Source organism: Lepidochelys kempii, chromosome 1 (assembly GCF_965140265.1).
Source record: "Lepidochelys kempii isolate rLepKem1 chromosome 1, rLepKem1.hap2, whole genome shotgun sequence".
Taxonomy (NCBI): domain Eukaryota; kingdom Metazoa; phylum Chordata; order Testudines; family Cheloniidae; genus Lepidochelys; species Lepidochelys kempii.
In genome coordinates, this window is record NC_133256.1 from 156,915,917 (window position 1) to 156,935,770 (window position 19,854).

General features: G+C 42.7%; 1 protein-coding gene across 3 annotated transcripts in view; it reads right to left on the reverse strand.

Moving 5' to 3' along the window:
• The window catches only part of PDE9A (phosphodiesterase 9A), an 81,259-nt gene extending 72,845 nt beyond the window's left edge, over positions 1-8,414 (reverse strand). For all 3 annotated transcript variants that reach the window (XM_073359712.1, XM_073359704.1, XM_073359695.1), the window contains exon 1: positions 8,039-8,414. In XM_073359712.1, coding sequence (XP_073215813.1) covers positions 8,039-8,107 — 69 coding nt within the window. In that variant the 5' untranslated portion in view covers positions 8,108-8,414. The remainder of the gene's footprint in view (positions 1-8,038) is intronic.
• Between the last annotated feature and the right edge of the window lie 11,440 nt (positions 8,415-19,854).

Sequence of the window (19,854 nt, forward strand, 5' to 3'; positions counted from 1 at the left end):
AAAATCATGTGACTGTAGTGAAGGGTGCTGGCACTCTGACTGAATTCTTCTACGTACCCATAGAAGAGATATAGCACAGGCAGGGGCAATTCAGGTTGCCCTACACTGCCCCAGCAACACACTTCAGCTTGCCCTGGAGAACTGACATCTAGGGTTTAATGGTGGATTGAGGAAATATAGCCATTCTTTGTTAACTTCACTGGCAAGGGTGACATGATTGTGTGGATTCTTATCTGCTGGGAACTGGACTGGTGCCACTAGGTTAATTTCAAATAGACCTCATGTTGTAGGAACTTTTGGTAACTACAATTTTGGACTGGATTTGAACTCGCCACCTTGAGAGAGAAGGCTCTATATTTCACCAGCTATTTCCTTCCCTGTCCAGTTCCCTGCAGAAATGCTGTCTCAAAGTTCTCTTCATTGAACTATCAGAGCCAGCTCAGTTTAGTCATTTTTATTCTGGTTCTCTTTTAACAACACTCTAAAGGTGGGGGAGAGGGTGCTAGAGGGTTCAGTCTGAATTTGCAGATTGCGAACTTCAAGATCCCCAACCATATATAAATCCAGTTAACTGCCTCTCCCTCATGCATGTGCCAGACAGCAATGGAAGGAATATAATCCTCAAAAACATTATAGCAACTGCACATAGTTTGCTTCCCCTGTTTTAGGGTTAACATTTGCTACATTTCAGCCCTGTTGCCCCCTTGTCTTTAGAGGAATTTCCAATAGGCTTAGAAAAAAGGACAGTGAAACTGGTCATCATTTAATATTTTGCACAATCATTTTAATAAGCCTCCAACAAAGCCAACATGTAGCCATTTGATTTAAGCACAGGATATGTTCGGATTGCTTCTGAGGGTAACATGAAGCAAGGAAAGAAAGCAGAGTGACTAATGAGATGACTGAGACTTTCTGGAGTGGAAATAATAGTTAGATTAAGTGTGCAAAGAGTGTGAAATAGGCCACTGAGTCAGCGCTAATGCTTATTGACTGGGCTTTGGGTCATATCCACAATGTTAATATTTCTGTAACTTTTTTAGACAAATGTCCTTTCTATCTTACTCCCTTCTGTACAGCTCTGGTGTGCGTCAAAGATCTCACGTTACTTTGCAGAGAGGTTAGAGATTAATAACCCGTGTCTTGCCCAATATTCCCACTCAATAAAATATATTTTAATACTCAAGGCTGAGCAGGAGCGATTATTAAAGATACAATAACTGCTCTGATTACACATAGTTGTAAACTGGTAGGGCTGAGACTAATTACTTTGTATTTCACTTTGGGAAATGGATACCATGAGTAGGAAACAGTGTATTAACCCAAATTCTGTTCTATATTTAGCTTCAGAGTATCTCATCGTCCACATGTCCAGAATTCTATCCCTTATCAATTTTTGTTGATCATTGGATTTCGTTCCAATTTTTCAACAAACATTTGAATTTTTTTCCCCTGGTAAAATTCCTAATTGAGTAGTGCAAAAAATACGTTCGAAGTAAGCCTGTGCTTGGCTTCCAGCCCTTTGTATGGTAGTATCAACCCCTTGGATCTGACATCGGTAGCCCTTAGGTGATGTATTTTTTCAGTCAGTAAAATAGGCAGGATCACTGTCAAACTGTACAGGGTTTGCGACCTTTTAAAAGTATGTAAAACACTAGTGTCTGTAGAATAACACTGCAGCATAGCTGGTGTCGTAGAACATACCATAATAAGGCAGCAGATGGTGCCTAAGTGCAAGCAGCCAAGTTTTGGTGGATCAATCGCCAATAGGGGCAAGAAGCCGGAGGATTCCAGAACAGTTGGGAGGAGTAGGTGGAGAGACAGAGGGGAGAAGCGCCTCGGTGGAGAAGGAGGAGGACTGTGTTGCGCGGAGTGTGGGTGTCTGTGAGCCCAGGGAACAAGCCTGTGATGAACACTGCTAGACTGCAACTAGTGGTGGACACTTTGGATTCAGACTCACATGTGTGTCCCAAGGGCAGGTGAAGGCTGAGTAGCCAGGGAGCAAGGTACCCCAACAGGTCAGCGGTCCAGACTGAGCAGCCACCAAGCAGCGCGCTCCACCAAGCTAGCGCATTTCTGCTTTATGCGCACCACTGGTGTGATCTGAGGCCATGTGTGTGTGTGTGTGTGTGTGTGTGTGTGTGTGAGATACTTTTGGGTATCTTGGGGGGGGTGGGGGGCGGGCCGGAAAGGGGAGGGATAGTACCTATTGTTTCACTATTGCTGTTGAATTCCCTTCAGTCACCCATCCCTTTTCAGCCCATCGGTCTGTACCCATTCCCTTGCTTATATTCCTTTATACAAATGGTCTCAGAATTCCCGTCTGTGAAATTGGGTTTTTGTGTTCGGGGCCTCTGGATCCATGTAAGCAAAGGGGGTCTATGCCCAAACCAAAGAGAAATATGTTCAGGTCATGCTACCTTAGGACATCTACCAACACCTGTGTCCGGCTCAGAGAAAGGGTAGGGAGCTGGCACAATACGATTATGCTTTATTGTGTAATGTATCTTGTCCAGGCTGTGAAAAGTGTTACTGAATTGCTTTAACAACAGTTTTCTCAGAAGAATTTTGAACTGCTGAATAAGAAGTCTGATGTGATGTTTCTATCATTATGATTATCCTTTCCTCTCCAACAATCTTAAATGGCTATATCAATGTGAAACAGGAGCACTTAAATACTACTGTGTTGAAATCACTGGGAAAGAAGAAACTTTCTTTTCTATTTTTGTAATCAAATGTTCTTGAGAAGCTGAGAAAGTACTGATAAGACTACCTGTCTTATCAGTTATATTTCCCAAACATAGAGATAAGCCCCATCTAAAACCTCACTTCTAAATACCATCTGAGTTTAGGAGTGTTTGAAATTCAGATACAAGTAGTATAACTTGAGCCCATCCCTATCCAAAATATCAGGTGATTTCTCCTTTATTTCCCAACCTAATTAATAGTTGGCTGAGTAACTTCACCTCTCTGTGCCTCAGTTTTCCCATCTATAAAGTGGGGATAATGATACTTGCCTCTTTTCTAAAGTGCTTTGTGACCTACTGATTAAAAAACAATAAGAGCTGTGTATAATTATAATTGGTAGTCTTGTCTAAATGATTTCAGTTTCTGTGGAGCGTGGTTAGGATACAACACATAGGATGCTCATTTTGTGTTTGCTACTATCCTACTAAAGTTTTAAATTTCTATTCAAAATGTTATGCCTGATTCTTGGTTTATGCAGGTGTAACTCTAGTTGGGGGCAGGAGAAGAGAGAGAAACATCAATACAAGAACTTAAACCCCCCACTAGCTTTTCACATTGCCTGTGTATCAGAGAGGTGGATGTTAGATCAGTTGGGGCCAGAGATCTAACATCTATATGAGCCAGTTTTGTCTCAAGAATATTGGCATATTTTGAGGATATTCACTTCAACACAGTACACAGATGGAGAGTAAGTGATTACTTTTCTAATGACAGCATGTGATTCTGAAATGAAGCTCAGAAACCAGAAAGATCCTGCATATTGAGATTTCAAGACACACGACTGTATGATCAAACATACTTTTTATCCTCTGCTATTTTTTAATATCCACAAACTGAGAGGTTTGGAAGAAACATCTCCAGGTGGAACCCTCAGTAAAGAGAAATTATCTGGTGGGCACATGGTGCGATACTGGTCAGTGATATGCACTGGTCAGTGCTTAATTTGTAACTAAAGAGGTGCTGGGGCTCAAGCAATTAGGTGCTGGGGTTCAAGCTTTTTTTTTTTTTTTTTTTTTTTTTTACTTTCATAACTGACACGGCAAGTCCAACAGTGCTGGGGCTCTGAACTGCCAAGCCGAGAGGCGCCAGGGCTCAGCCCTGGAATAAATTAAGCACTGGCACATGAGAGCTCCAGGCTAGATTCCTGGTCAGGAATGCCTTGGGAAGGAGGAGTGCAGCAGAAGCTGTGCGCTTTTTAGTGATGTAGTGACTGGTACAGGAAGTGATGAGAGCTCAGCGTGGATCCAGTGCAGTCCTTCTGGCCAGAAGGATGGTGGCCATAAACTTATGCCTTTGAAGCGTTTGGAGGAATGCTTGGGGCTCTAAGAAGTATGCCAAAGATACCCAACCAGCTAAATAGAGATACCACCTTTTAAAGGGAATGCAGAAAGGAGCATTAACTATGGATATTGATCCCCTCTTCCAAATTTCCAAACAGTCTGTTTTAAACCATTTTTTTACTCTAAAAATATTCACTAAACTGTACTGTACAAATAGTTTAACATGACAGGGTGTTTTAGAGTGCCCATTGCTTAATTTGCTGCATTACTAACTAACAAGAAACTATTTTATCAGCTCCCTTGAATTCACTGAAATGTGATGAGTCACAGGGTAAGTTGAAACAAATTACATGAATCATGATCTGCACTATTTTTCATAGGCTGTTGTCTTTAGCGGTCTATCATCAAGAACTATGACCCTGATCCTGCAGACAGTTATTACCATGCATAACTGCAGTGGTTCTCAACCAGGGGTACATGTATCACTGTGGGTACACAGAGGTCTTCTAGGGGGTACATCAATTCTTCTAGAGATTTGCCTAGGTTTACAACAGGCTACATAAAAAGCACTAGCGAAGTCAGTACAAACTAAAATTTCATAGCCAATGACTTGTTTATATTGCTCTATAAACACTATACACTGAAATGTAAATACAATATTTATATTCCAATTAATTTATTGTATAATTATATGGTAAAAAGGAGAAAGTCAGCAATTTGTCAGTAATAGTGTGCTGTGACACTTCTGTATTTTATTGTCCGATTTTGTAAGCAAGTCATTTTTAACTGAGGTGAAAGCTGGGGTACACAAATCAGATTTCTGAGAGGGATACAGTAGTCTGGAAAGGTTGGGAGCCACTGCATAACTGTAATCCTATGGGTACTCATATAGGACTACTCATATGAATAAAGAACATGTGAAAGTTGGCCGGAGTACTGCAGAAAGGGATCTGGGGGTCAGAGTGAATCCTTTGCAATCCCAGCTAAATATGAGTCAACAGTGTAATACTGTTGCAAAAAAAGCAAACATCATTCTGGGATGTATTAGCAAGAGTATTGTAAGCAAGAAATGAAAAGTGATTCTTCCACTCTACTCCATGCTGATTAGGCCTCAACTGGAGTATTGTGTCCAGTTCTGGGCGCCACATTTCAGGAAAGATGTGGACAAATTGGAGACAATCCAGAGAAGAGCAACAAAGATGACTAAAGGTCTAGAACACATGACCTATGAGGGAAAATTGAAAAAATTGGGTGTGTTTAGTCTGGGGAAAGGAAGACAGAGGACATGATAACAGTTTTCAAGTACATAAAAGGTTGTTACAAGGTGGAGGGAGAAAAATTGTTTTCTTTAACCGCTGAGGATAGAACAAGAAGCAATGGGCTTAACTTGCAGCAAGGGCGGTTTAGGCTGGACATTAGAAAAAGCTTCCTAAGGGTCAGGGTGGTTAAGCACTGAAATAAATTGCCAAGGGAGGTTGTGGACTCTCCATCACTGGAGATTTTTAAGAGCAGGTTAGACAAACACCTGTCAGGGATGATCTAGATCAGTGGTGGGCAACCTGCGGCCACTGGGAGCTGCGGGCGGTCGTGCCTGCGGATGGTCAATGTAAACAAACTGTTTCGCGGCCCGCCAACGGATTACCCTGACGGGGACTGGACTAGATGATTTCGCGAGGTTCCTTCCTGGACTATGATTCTACTGCTGGGGTCTCAAACACTTTCATTCTGCAGATCACCAGGAATTCAACATACTGTGACCCCTGGTCTAGCAGTTAGACTGAGTCAGGTCTCTTTGGGCAGGCTATGTAACTGCTTTGTGCCTCAGTTTACCTAACAGTACCCTTACCTGCTAGGACGTGATACTTAATTAAATGTGAATGTTTTCATTAACAGATCCTCAACTGCAATGTGCTACATACCAGATCCTCAGGCATAATACTCAATAAGTCTGATTGTCCTCTGACTTAAACTCATGTAAATGAGGAGTAACTCCACAGAAGTCAATGGTGTACCCCAGTGCAAAAACGGTGTGAGGTCAGAATCAGGCCATGTAAAAGCAAAAGTATTTATTATTATAATTATCATGAGATGCCCACCTCCATTACAATACTCTGAAATGTTCATCAGTTCAGCCAGACTTTGAGTCTGAAAGGATTTAGCCTAAACAATTTTATAATGATCGTATTTCAGTACTGGGTCAAGTAAGGAGTAGTTCAGCATTAGTTTAAAGAGTTGCCTCTAGAAATCACAAATACTGCATTCCTTGGAAGATTATGGATTCCTTTTGTCTAATTAGGAGGCATGAAGCTTTGCGATATGCTCTGCTTACCCCTGAATGAACCCGCGTTTACTCTGTATTTTTACTGCAGGAATCCTTCCAAACATTGCACAGATGGAATTTCACATCTGACAAAAGAAACAGATAATGTTTATTGAGCAAAATTTATATTGCTGGAGTTTGCGTTGCTATTTCATGCAGTCATGCCTCTGGTGTGTTCTTCTACGATACAATTACTCTCCAGAGACTAATCCTGGGAAATGCTCAAGTTTTAGCAGGAGGAAGTGAAAAGTATTATTTAGTAAATATGATGTAAATGATCTCTATCTTTTTAAAATAAAAATTAAAACCTTTGTTTTTCTATTTTTGAAGGTGCTGGGGAACTTCACATTGCAAGTGTCGTTTCCTTGGATTATTAGGCAACTAGCTCTGCTAAACTGTGGCAAAACATAAATCCTCCCTCCTGTTTAAGAGAGTTTGGATGCTCCTTTCTGCTAGTGACGAAGAGCTGACAGCAACAGAGATTTCACCTTCAACTCAAAGACCCCAGACTGATGATGAGGTGATAATATTCTGCTCTGGGGAAACTTGTGCAGCTCTTCATTATTCAAGGTCTTATTTTGACTGCATTTCTGATTCTCTATTTGCATGTTTCTGTGAGTGTGCCTTATGCAGGAGAATTGGTTAAGTCTTCTAGGTGACCAGAGCAGTGGGGGGGGGGGGGGGGGAAGAGGCAGAGACCGTAGGCAAAGGCAACACATTTGGATATGACTGTAGGCAGCTAATCCTAAATTACGTGTTCATAAGGTCATTTAAAACATGTGGGAAATGCATAATGCTATTTCTTTCCAAAGGAAAAGCTGAAGCTAGGTAAAATAATAATTTAGGCTTGAACCCTAAAAGATGGCTATTTTGAATTTTGCAAGCCACACTGAGATCACTCTTTAATAGCTTAGTGTCTTCTATTTGCTGTATAAGATAAGGCACTTGATTTGTAGCTGAAAGATGATCTAGGATAAATTAGTAATAGAAACCGTAGGGTGTTTATGTGTAAAATGCATGTCTAATATATTTCACATATTCTGAGCTGTCTGTTTTTTAGTTACTAAACATTCCTCAGAGCAGGGACTGCATCTTCCTCTATGTTCTGTATAGCACGGAGCACACAATATCTGAAGTTCTGATAAAAGTTTAATGATACGGAAGAAGAACTTTGCCAATGTTATTGGGGATCCCTACCTGCTGATACAAATACACAATAGATTATAACAACGAATGAAATAGCTTCCTATACACCATTTAGAGTATATTTTAAAATGTCTTCCTACCGTTAATATCCATGTGCTAAACAATCTCAAAATAATGCAACATAGCTTCTTTTCCAGTTACTATTGATCATGTGAAAACCAGGAAAGCACCTTTCCACATGCAAAACTTTGCAAACACGTAAAGGGCTGCTCTTGTAGAGCAACCCTGGAAGACTATTAAATCAGGAATACACACACACACACACCCTGCAGCACAGAGAGTCCTAACTGCACTTAAAAAAAAACCCTATATTCATTCGCAAAACAGAAGTAACTCAAGAGCATTTTACAAAGAGTCAAGATCCATACCAGAGCTGAATATAAACAACCTTTTATATTTTATAGGTCACAAAATAAATACAGCCTGCCATCATTATTGCTGCTGCTTACTGAAAGAGACACCAGTTTGTGAAATATAAGAAAAGTACCTTTTGAATTCTTCCATCAATATCCAAATAAATACACTTGGGCCGGTAAGTTGAGGAGCCGGATCCCATCTTGCTACAGTTGGACTTTTACTGTACTTTCTTACTGTCAGCTATATAGCAGGAAAAAGGGATTAGCCAAACAATGCTGAGCCACCACTGCCAGATCCTTTAGTGTCTTTGCTTTTCTATAAACCACAGTCTCATGCTATGAAGATCCTTCCTCTAACATGCATGCATTTTGCTGTGGCAGTGTGTGTGCCACCTCCTCTTAGTTTCCCTTTTCTCTGACTTCAGCTGCCTTGGACAGGGAAACACAAGCTTCAGATCCTGTCTTCAAGTGCCCTCCCGATTCCCATAGCAACCCCCTTTGACTTCAGAGCTGGGAGCCTGTGGGCAATCAATCCGTAATGCTGTACTGGAGAGCAGGGCTTGATTAGTTGCTTTCAACACACAAGACAAAGTACCACTTATCACTGGGAGAATCCTCTACATTAGACTGGATTGCAGTCAGTGTCACTCTTTTTTATGGTGAAATGGAAACAGAATAATCCATTAACATCTATCCTTTTAGTTGCCTTTCTATACATCTTAAGAAGTGTGACAGACTCCCGACTGCACTGAACACGGACACAACCCATTTTAAAAACACCATGTAGCCAGAGCTGGGACTGACCCAGCTAAAATGAAGCAGTTTCATTTATATACCACCTTTGCTATCAATGCATAGAACACAAGACAGGCAAGAAAGAGTTACAGTAATAAAGTTTGAAGAAAACAAAGCCTGCCTGTTGCTATTGACTAATGTCCTAAATGCAATTCCTCCATTTAAAAGAAATGTAGGGAAATGTTAAGTACTCTGAGAAATGTGTACCATATTTGAAAACCGTCTAAAAACTGGAGGGAGCAATACATTTGCTCTTTGATTCTAAGTGAACTCCAAATGCCATCTGCTCAATGTCTGTCTTGTTTTGCATTGTTTCAGAGTAGCAGCCGTGTTAGTCTGTATCCGCAAGAAGAACAGGAGTACTTGTGGCACCTTAGAGACTAACCAATTTATTTGAGCATAAGCTTTCGTGGGCTACAGCCCACTTCATCGGATGCATGCAGTGGAAAATACAGTAGGACGATTTTATATACACAGAGAACATGAAACAATGGATGTTACCATGCACACTATAACGAGAGTGATCAGTTAACTTTCTAAACTACTACATGCTACAAGGGGCCACAGCAATGGTTCCCTCAACCCACCTAGCAATATTGTTAACCTATCCAACTATACTCTCAGCCCAGCAGAAGCAGCTGTTCTATCTCGGGGCCTCTCCTTCTGCCCCTCCACCCCCACGAACATGATACAGTTCTGTGGTGACCTAGAATCCTATTTTCGACGTCTCCGACTCAAGGAATATTTCCAAAATACCTCTGAACAGCATACTAATCCACAGAGGTCTCCCTACCAACACTACAGAAAGAGGGATTCTAGGTGGACTCCTCCTGAAGGTCGAAACAGCAGACTGGACTTCTACATAGAGTGCTTCCGCCGACGTGCACGGGCTGAAATTGTGGAAAAGCAGCATCACTTGCCCCATAACCTCAGCCATGCGGAACGCAATGCCATCCACAGCCTCAGAAACAACTCTGACATCATAATCAAAAAGGCTGACAAAGGAGGTGCTGTTGTCATCATGAATAGGTCGGAATATGAACAAGAGGCTGCTCGGCAGCTCTCCAACACGAGTTTCTACAAGCCATTACCCTCTGATCCCACTGAGAGTTACCAAAAGCAACTACAGCATTTGCTCAAGAAACTTCCTGAAAAAGCACAAGATCAAATCCGCACAGACACACCCCTGGAACCCCGACCTGGGATATTCTATCTACTACCCAAGATCCATAAACCTGGAAATCCTGGGCGCCCCATCATCTCAGGCATTGGCACCCTGACAGCAGGATTGTCTGGCTATGTAGACTCCCTCCTCAGGCCCTACGCTACCAGCACTCCCAGCTACCTTCGAGACACCACTGACTTCCTGAGGAAACTACAATCCATCGGTGATCTTCCTGATAACACCATCCTGGCCACTATGGATGTAGAAGCCCTCTACACCAACATTCCACACAAAGATGGACTACAAGCCGTCAAGAACACTATCCCCGATAATGTCACGGCTAACCTGGTGGCTGAACTTTGTGACTTTGTCCTTACCCATAACTACTTCACATTTGGGGACAATGTATACCTTCAGATCAGCGGCACTGCTATGGGTACCCGCATGGCCCCACAGTATGCCAACATTTTTATGGCTGATTTAGAACAACGCTTCCTCAGCTCTCGTCCCCTAAAGCCCCTACTCTACTTGCGCTATATTGATGACATCTTCATCATCTGGACCCATGGAAAAGAAGCCCTTGAGGAATTCCACCATGATTTCAACAATTTCCATCCCACCACCAACCTCAGCCTGGTCCAGTCCACACAAGAGATCCACTTCCTGGACACTACAGTGCTAATAAACAATGGTCACATAAACACTACCCTATACCGGAAACCTACTGACCGCTATTCCTACCTGCATGCCTCCAGCTTTCACCCTGACCACACCACACGATCCATCGTCTACAGCCAAGCTCTGCGATACAACCGCATTTGCTCCAACCCCTCAGACAGAGACAAACACCTACAAGATCTCTGTCAAGCTTTCTTACAACTACAATACCCACCTGCAGAAGTAAAGAAACAGATTGATAGAGCCAGAAGAGTTCCCAGAAGTTACCTACTACAGGACAGGCCTAACAAAGAAAATAACAGAACGCCACTAGCCGTCACCTTCAGCCCCCAACTAAAACCCCTCCAACGCATTATTAAGGATCTACAACCTATCCTAAAGGATGACCCAACACTCTCACAAATCTTGGGAGACAGGCCAGTCCTTGCCTACAGACAGCCCCGCAACCTGAAGCAAATACTCACCAACAACCACATACCACACAACAGAACCACTAACCCAGGAACTTATCCTTGCAACAAAGCCCGTTGCCAATTGTGCCCACATATCTATTCAGGGGACACCATCACAGGGCCTAATAACATCAGCCACACTATCAGAGGCTCGTTCACCTGCACATCCACCAATGTGATATATGCCATCATGTGCCAGCAATGCCCCTCTGCCATGTACATTGGTCAAACTGGACAGTCTCTACGTAAAAGAATAAATGGACACAAATCAGATGTCAAGAATTATAACATTCATAAACCAGTCGGAGAACACTTCAATCTCTCTGGTCACGCGATCACAGACATGAAGGTCGCTATCTTAAAACAAAAAAACTTCAAATCCAGACTCCAGCGAGAAACTACTGAATTGGAATTCATTTGCAAATTGGATACTATTAATTTAGGCTTAAATAGAGACTTGGAGTGGCTAAGTCATTATGCAAGGTAGCCTGTTTCCTCTTGTTTTCCCCCCCCCCCCAGATGTTCTGGTTTAACTTGGATTTTAACTTGAAGAGTGGTCAGTTTGGATGAGCTATTACCAGCAGGAGAGTGAGTTTGTGTGTGTATGGGGGTGGGGGGGATGTGAGAAAACCTGGATTTGTGCAGGAAATAGCCCAGCTTGATTGTCATGCACATTGTGTAAAGAGTTGTCACTTTGGATGGGCTATCACCAGCAGGAGAGTGAATTTGTGTGGGGGGGTGGAGGGTGAGAAAACCTGGATTTGTGCTGGAAATGGCCCACCTGATGATCACTTTAGATAAGCTATTACCAGCAGGACAGTGGGGTGGGAATAGGTATTGTTTCATATTCTCTGTGTATATATAAAGCCTGCTGCAGTTTCCACGATATGCATCTGAGGAAGTGAGCTGTAGCTCACGAAAGCTTATGCTCTAATAAATTGGTTAGTCTCTAAGGTGCCACAAGTCCTCCTTTTCTTTTTGCGAATACAGACTAACACGGCTGTTACTCTGAAACCAGTTAAGGTGAGCTATTATCAGCAGGAGAGAAAAAAAAACCTTTTGTAGGGATAACTGGACACCATTAAATTAGGCTTGAATAAAGACTGGGAGTGGATGTGTCATCACACAAAGCAAAACTATTTCCCCATGTTTATTCCCCCCCCACACGCACACTGTTTCTCACAGGTTCTTGTCAACTGCTGGAAATGGCCCATCTTGATTATCACTACAAAAGTAAGGGAGTTTGCATTTTTCAGTGCTGAACCTTGTTTCGTTATTTCCTGCCCATATTTTGGCTCTCTCAGTCTTCACACAGACATGGCATCATTAGTGAATTTCCTTAACATGCTGTTTACTCTCTCTTCATGAACATTAATGAAGATGTGAGGAGATCAGACTAGAGGACGACCATGGTCCATATTGGCCTTGGAATCTATGATAAGTGTGACTGGACCCAACACCAATCCCTTTTGTACCTCTATAGATCTCTCTTCCAACTTGATGGATTGCCATGTACCCTTGCCCTTTTCTTGTGGATCTAGAATTAAAGAACTGCTAAAGCCATCTAATCCAGCTCCCTGCTCATGCATCTTATTCCCTACTCTACATTTACCAGTGTTTTGTCCTCCAGCCAGTTTTAAATCCCTGTGACTGCATTCCTAACCCAGACAATTAGAAGTAATTTTGAGAATAAGACTTTGGGCTGGTCTACGTTTAAAATGCTACAGTAGCACCACTGTAGTGCTTGAGTGTAGACACTCCACATGCCGACAGGAGGGGTTCTCCCATCGGCATAGGTCAGAGGCAGTAGCTCAGTTGATGGAAGGATTCTTCATCCATTTAGAACAGTCTGCACTGGGTGTTAGGTCAGCTTAACTATGCTGCTCAGGGGTGTGGATTTTTCACACCCCTGAGCAACATAGTTAAGCCAACTTAATTTTCTAGTGCAGACCTCAAACCTGTGTGACACTGAGGTCAACCATCCAGTGCACTAGAACTATGCCAGCAATCCTGGCAGGGGATGCAAAGGAGGCTTTCGTCAAAGCCACCAAGGGGAAACCCCTGTACTTACGGAAAGCACTGTGGGTTCTCTAGTGTTTATACAGGAAAGACAGGATGGCAGTTTTTAAAGCTTCATCTGAAAGAGATACCCAGACCAGTGGAAATGGAAATGTAATTATCTGCCTCAGAAGCATGAAGGGCCAGACACTGGTCTTAGCATGATTTGAACCAACCGTTTCAGGAAGCTGAAATATTTCTTGGGATTAGGTCATGTAGCCATCCCTCTGGCTAAAGTACAGGGAGGTTATTAAAAAGAAATCAAACACATTTTTCTAGTCTATTTTGTATCTCTGCCTCCCATTTTGCTTCCTCTGCCTCACCTGCATCCTTTTCCCCAATTTCCGAGCTTCTGCTATACGCCTCTCTCAGGTCTGACTTTCCCGGCTCCCCTCAGGGCCTTGTCTTACTGCTTTACTCTTCCACAGTTTTTAACTCTTTCATTTATTCTAATGCTTCATTTCCTCTGCCACTGAAGCTCAAAAATTTTCCCCTGACTGTCCTTCCCCTCCGCCCCCCCTCCCCAGTTATCTCTCTCTGAATCTGTTTTTCTCACTCACCTCTTTTTTAGGGTTTTTCCCCGCTCAGTTTCTCACCCTCACTCCTAGATTTCCACCCCCCAAAAATCTGTTTTAGGGCTTGTTTTCACAGGAAAGTTTTACATATTATACTGGGATGGTTATATTGGGTATCACACACACACACACACACCCGTGTAGATTCTCTTATTCTGGAATAAGAGGGGGTTTTTTTGGTTTATCTTAAACCCCTTTAAATTCACACCTTAGCTTATACCAGTACAACTTTCCCATGTAGACTAGCCCTTAATACTTTCTCTCCTCCCATTTCTTTTATTCCTTTGCCATTTCCCCCCTAGCCAGCACTGGAAACAATCACATTTGATGCTGATTACATCCTGCTTAATCAATGATCACAGAACATTTCTAAGATATCATTGCACCTGTCTGTGCAGGTTGCCAAGGTGCTTGTTCAAGCCCTCATCCTTTGGCACCTCTACTATTGGCACCAGCCACATTTCCTCCTCCCTGCCCAAAATCCATTCAAAGTGCTGCTGCCAGGATCATCTTCCCGGCTCCCTGCTTAGGCCTCCTCACCCTCCTCTTTGTGCCCCTCTCCACTAGCTCTCCCTGTTCCATCACAAACCCCTCATCTTGGCCTTGAAGGTACTTCATCACTTAATCCCCCACCGTTGATGAGATCTACCCACTTCCTGAGACATCAACCCTCTCCTTTGCCCCACCAGTGATAACCGCCTCCATCTGCTTCCCCCTTATGCAACTTTGTGTGTTCCCCCCAGCCAGCCCTCCCTGTGTGGGGGAAAAAATACCCGTTAAAATGTGCAGCGCTCCTTTAAATCCTTCTTTAAAACCTGCCTCTGTTGTGATGCTTACAAATTGCTACCATCTGGCATTAGTTTGGCAAGTGAAATTCTGAGAGTTCTCCTTTCATGGTAAACTGTGGTATTGTTACCAAATCCCCCACCTCCACTCCATGTTGTATGCTGTCTACCTTGTAGTTTGCTAGCTCTCTGGAGCTTTGACTATCTGTATTGATACTTGCCCTTTTCAAAGCCTAGCACAATGGGGCCCCGATTCTTGATCAGGACTCCTAGATGCTACTGTAACATAAATAAATACATAATGATAATTTAAAAGCTGTAATGCCTGAATACCATTTCATTGTCCTTTAGACCCTCCTTCCAGATGATGTTGTGGTATCCTCTCACACTGAGGATACTTCTCTGGGGGAGGGAACTCCAGTTATTAGGAAGAGACAGGTATTAGTAATGGGCGATTCGAACATTAGAAACATAGATAGCTGGGTTTGCAATGACCGGGAGAACCACATGGTGACTTGCCTGCCTGGTGCAAAGTTACAGAAGCAGCTTTGCCTCTCCTGGAATTGACACCTCCTTATCTACTGTTGGGAGTAGATTACATCCACCCTGATCAAATTGGCCCTGTCAGCACTAGTTCTCCACTTGTGAGGTAACTCCCTTCTCTTCACGTGTCAATATAATAATGCCTGCATCTGTAACTTTTACTCCATGCATCTGAAGAAGTGGGGTTTTTACCCATGAAAGCTTATGCTCAAATAAATCTGTTAAGTCTTTAAGGTGCCACTGGACTCCTTGTTGTTTTGGTGCAAAGTTGCGGATCTCTCAGGACATCTAGATAGACTTATGTGTAGTGCTGGGGAGGAGCCGGTGGTCGTGGTACATGTAGGTACCAATGACATAGGGACGGATAGCAGAGAGGTCCTGGAGGCCAAATTTAGGCTGCTATGTAAGAAATTGAAGTCCAGGTCCTCCATGGTAGCATTCTCGGAGATGCTCCTAGTTCCACAGACAGGCAGAACTGCAGAGTCTCAATGCGTGGCTGAGACGATGGTACACGGAGGAGGGGTTTAGATTTATTAGGAACTGGGGAAACTTTTGGGAAAGGGGGAGCCTATATAGGAAGGATGGTCTCCACCTAAACCAAAATGGAACCAGATTGCTGGCACTTAATTTAAAAACTACTCTACGACCTTTTTAATGTTAAGGGCTGGGGGAAAGCTGACAGCTGCAGAGGAGCACATGGTTTGGACATCCCTTAAGGGAGGATCTATTAATAGAGAATCTCTCTGTCCTAGTAAGGAGGAGAGGGTGGAAGATGATAAAATACAGGCAGGGTCTGATGAGAAACAGTCAAATAAAAAAGAATCCCATTCAATTACATCGTGTAATGGCAGACAGCTAAAAGGAGACAAGTTTTTAAAGTGCTTATATACCAATGCTAGAAGTCTAAATAATAAGATGGGTGAAGTAGAGTGCCTTGTATTAAATGAGGATATTGATATAATAGGCATCACAGAAACTTGGTGGAATGAGGATAATCGATGGGATACAGTAATACCAGGGTACAAAATATATCGGAAGGACAAAACAGGTCGTGCTGGTGGGAGAGTGGCACTGTATGTGAAAGAAAGTGTAGAATCAAATGAAGTAATAATCGTAAATGAATCAAACTGTACCATAGACTCTCTATGGATAGAAATACCATGCTCTAATAATAAGAATACAGTGGTAGGGATATATTACCGACCACCTGACCAGGATGGTGATTGTGACTGTGAAATGCTTAGGTAGATTAGAGAAGCTATTAACATAAAAAACTCAATTATCCCCATATTGACTGGGTACATGTCATCTCAGGATGGGATGCAGAGATAAAGTTTCTTGACACCTTAAATGACTGCTTCTTGGAGCAGCTAGTCCTGGAACCCACCAGAGGATTTAGTCCTAAGTGGAGCACAGGATCTGGTCCAAGAGGTGAATGTAGCTGGACCGCTTGGTAATAGTGACCATAATAGAATTAAATTTAATATCCCTGTGGCAGGAAAAACACTATAGTGGCCCAACACTGTAGCATTTAATTTCAGAAAGTGGAACTACACAAAAATGAGGAGGTTAGCTAAACCGAAATTAAAAGGTTCGGTGCCAAAAGTGAAATCTCCGCAAGCTGTGTGAAAACTTTTTAAAGACACCATAATAGAGGCTCAACTTAAATGTATACCCCCAAATTAAAAAACACAGTAAGAGAACCAAAAAGGAGCCACTGTGGCTAAACAACAAAGTAAAAGAAGCAGTGAGAGGCAAAAAGGCATCCTTTAAAAAGTGGAAGTTAAATCCTAATGAAGAAAATAGAAAGGAGCATAAACACGGGCAAATGAAGTGTAAAAATACAATTCGGAAGGCCACAAAAGAACTTGAGGAACAGTTAGCCAAAGACTCAAAAAAGTAATAGCAATTTTTTTTTAAGTACATCAGAAGCAGGACGCCTGCTAAACAAACAGTGGGGCCACTGGATGATCGAGGTGCTAAAGGAGCACTCAAGGACTATAAGGTAATTACGGAGAAACTAAATGAATTCTTTTCATCAGTCTTCACGGCTGAGGAAGTGAGGGAGATTCCCAAACCTGAGCCATTCTTTTTAGGTGACAGATCTGAGGAACTGTCCCAGATTGAGGTGTCATTGGACGTTTTGGAACAAATTGATAAATTAAACAGCAATAAGTCATCAGGACCAGATGGTATTCACCCAAGAGTTCTGAAATTTCACATTTGAGTTTCTTCAGAACTACTAACTGTAGTCTGTAACCTATCATTTACATCAGCTTCTGTACCAGATGACTGGAGGATAGCTAATGTGATGCCAATTTTTAAAAAGGGCTCCAGAGGTGATACTGGCAATTACAGGCCTGTAAGCCTGACTTCAGTACTGATTGAAACTATAATAATGAACCATATGGTCAGAGACATAAAGATGAACATAATTTGTTGAGGAACAGTCAACATGGTTTTAGTAATGGGAAATCATGCCTCAAGAATCTACTAGAATTGTTTGAGGGGGTCATGTGGATGTAGACCAAGGGGATCCAGTGGATATAGTGTACTTAGATTTTCAGAAAACCTTTGACAAGGTCCCTCACCAAAGGCTCTTATGGAAAGTAAGCAGCCACGGGATAAAAGGGACGGTGCGCTCATGGATTGGTAACTGGTTAAAAGATAGGAAACAAAGGGTAGGTATAAATGGTCAGTTTTCAGAATGAAGAGAGGTAAATAGAGGTGTCCCCCAGGGGTCCGTTCTGGGACCAGTCCTATTCAACATATTCATAAATGATCTGGAAAAAGGAGGAAACAGTGAGGTGGCAAAATTTGCAGATGATACAAAATTACTAAAGAGAGTTAAGACCCAGGCAGACTGCGAAGAGCTACAAAGGGATCTCTCAAAACTGGGTGACTGGGCAACAAAATGGCAGATGAAATTTAATGTTGATAAATGCAAAGTAATGCAAATTGGAAAGCATAATCCCAACTATACATATAAAATGATGGGGTCTAAATTAGCTGTTACCACTCAAGAAAGAGGTCTTGGAGTCATTGTGGATAGTTCTCTGAAAACATCCACTCAAGGTGCAGTGGCAGTCAAAAAAGTGAACAGAATGATAAGAATAATTAAGAAAGGGGTAGAGAATAGGACAGAAAATATCATGTTGCTTCTATATAAATCCATGGTACTCCCACATCTTGAATATTGTGTGCAGATGTGGTCACCCCATCTCAAAAAAGATATATTGGAATTGGAAAAGGGTCAGAAAAGGGCAACAAAAATGATTAGGAGTATAGAACAGCTTCCATATTAGGAGAAATTAATAAAACTGGGACTTTTCAGCTTGGAAAAGAGATGGCTAAGGGGAGATATGATTGAGGTCTATAAAATCATGACTGGTGTCAAGAAAGTAGATAAGGAATTGTTGTTTACTACTTCTCATAACACAAGGACTAGGGGTCACCAAATGAAATTAATAGGCAGCAAGTTTAAAACAAAAGGAAATATTTCTTCACAGAACGCACACGCAACCTGTGGAACTCCTTGCCAAAGGATGTTGTGAAGGCCAAGACCATAACAGGGTTCAAAAGAGAACTAGATAAGTTCATGGAGGATAGGTCCATCCATGGCTATTAGCCAGGATGGGCAGCGATGCTGTCCTTAGCCTCTGTTTGCCAGAAGCTGGGAGAGAGTGACAGGGGATGGATCACTTGATGATTATCTATTCTGTTCATTCCCTCTGGGGCACCTGGCACTGCCTTTTGGTCTGACCCAGTAGGGCCATTCTTATGTGATAAGTCCCAGCAAAGTCTATGGGGCCCAATTTTGCAAATACTTGCTAGAGGGAGTAGTGCTGCAAGTAGTCTCATCAAGTACAGTGCCTACAATGGGACTACTTACTGGGGTAAGCACTCTGCTCACTAATAAGAGTTTGCAAGATTGGGGTCAAAGCTGAGGGTTTCAGATATGGCGTGTGGGTGGAAGATTTTATTGTAGAGCACGTCTACTCTTGTACTATTTAGCAGAGTTTATGCTATTGCATTTAGAGCTTATTATCACTAATATAAAAGCATGCTATAATATACCATCTGTCATCCCAAAAGGACCCCAGAGCACTTGATAATTTTAAGCTGAAATACACACCAAGACCAGTGAAGTGGAAAACAGCAGCTGTTTTATGGCACACCGAAGCTCTAGAGAACAGTTTAGGAGGGGAGGTTAATAATATTGTACCCAACTGAAACTAAAGAGGAAAGTGTGTAATCGAAGCTGGGGTTGGCCAGGACACTGAGGTTAACGCCTCTATTCTGCTAGTCAGAGTTGGCAGCAACAAGGGCTGGATTCAGTATCTAGGAGTTCCTTTTCAACAGTACAACATGAAACCAGATCAAGTCCCCACCCCAGTGACCTGGGACAATTATACCCCCCCCCCAGCACCTCTAAGAGGCAATATTTCCCCTCTCCCAAGCACAGAGTCTGAGTGTAGCAAAGAAACTTTTAATAAAAGGAGGGAAGTAACTCAGCATTCATTTGGGAAAACACCGCAAACAGGGTTCATAAACCTAAACCATGAGCAAAAGACCCACCACCCTTGACAAATAAATTAGGCTGTGTCCTTCTCCCTCAGGTTCTTCAGTCCAGCAACCAAAAGTCCTGTACCTTCTCTGCACCCCACTCACTGTTGTTGCCCTTGGTCAGGGCAGACCCAGAGTTGAGAGGTGCTTCTGCACAGTTCACCTCCCACCTGGGTGGAGGTGTGCGGAGAGGCGGGGGAGTAAGAAGGCACCTTACTCGCTCCGCTGCCAGGCACTCGCTTGCTGTTCCTCTTTGCCTGCTGCCCTGCTGGCCGACCGGTGCTCTCCTCCTGTTCACTGGCCACCCTGCAATCCATTACCACACCTCTC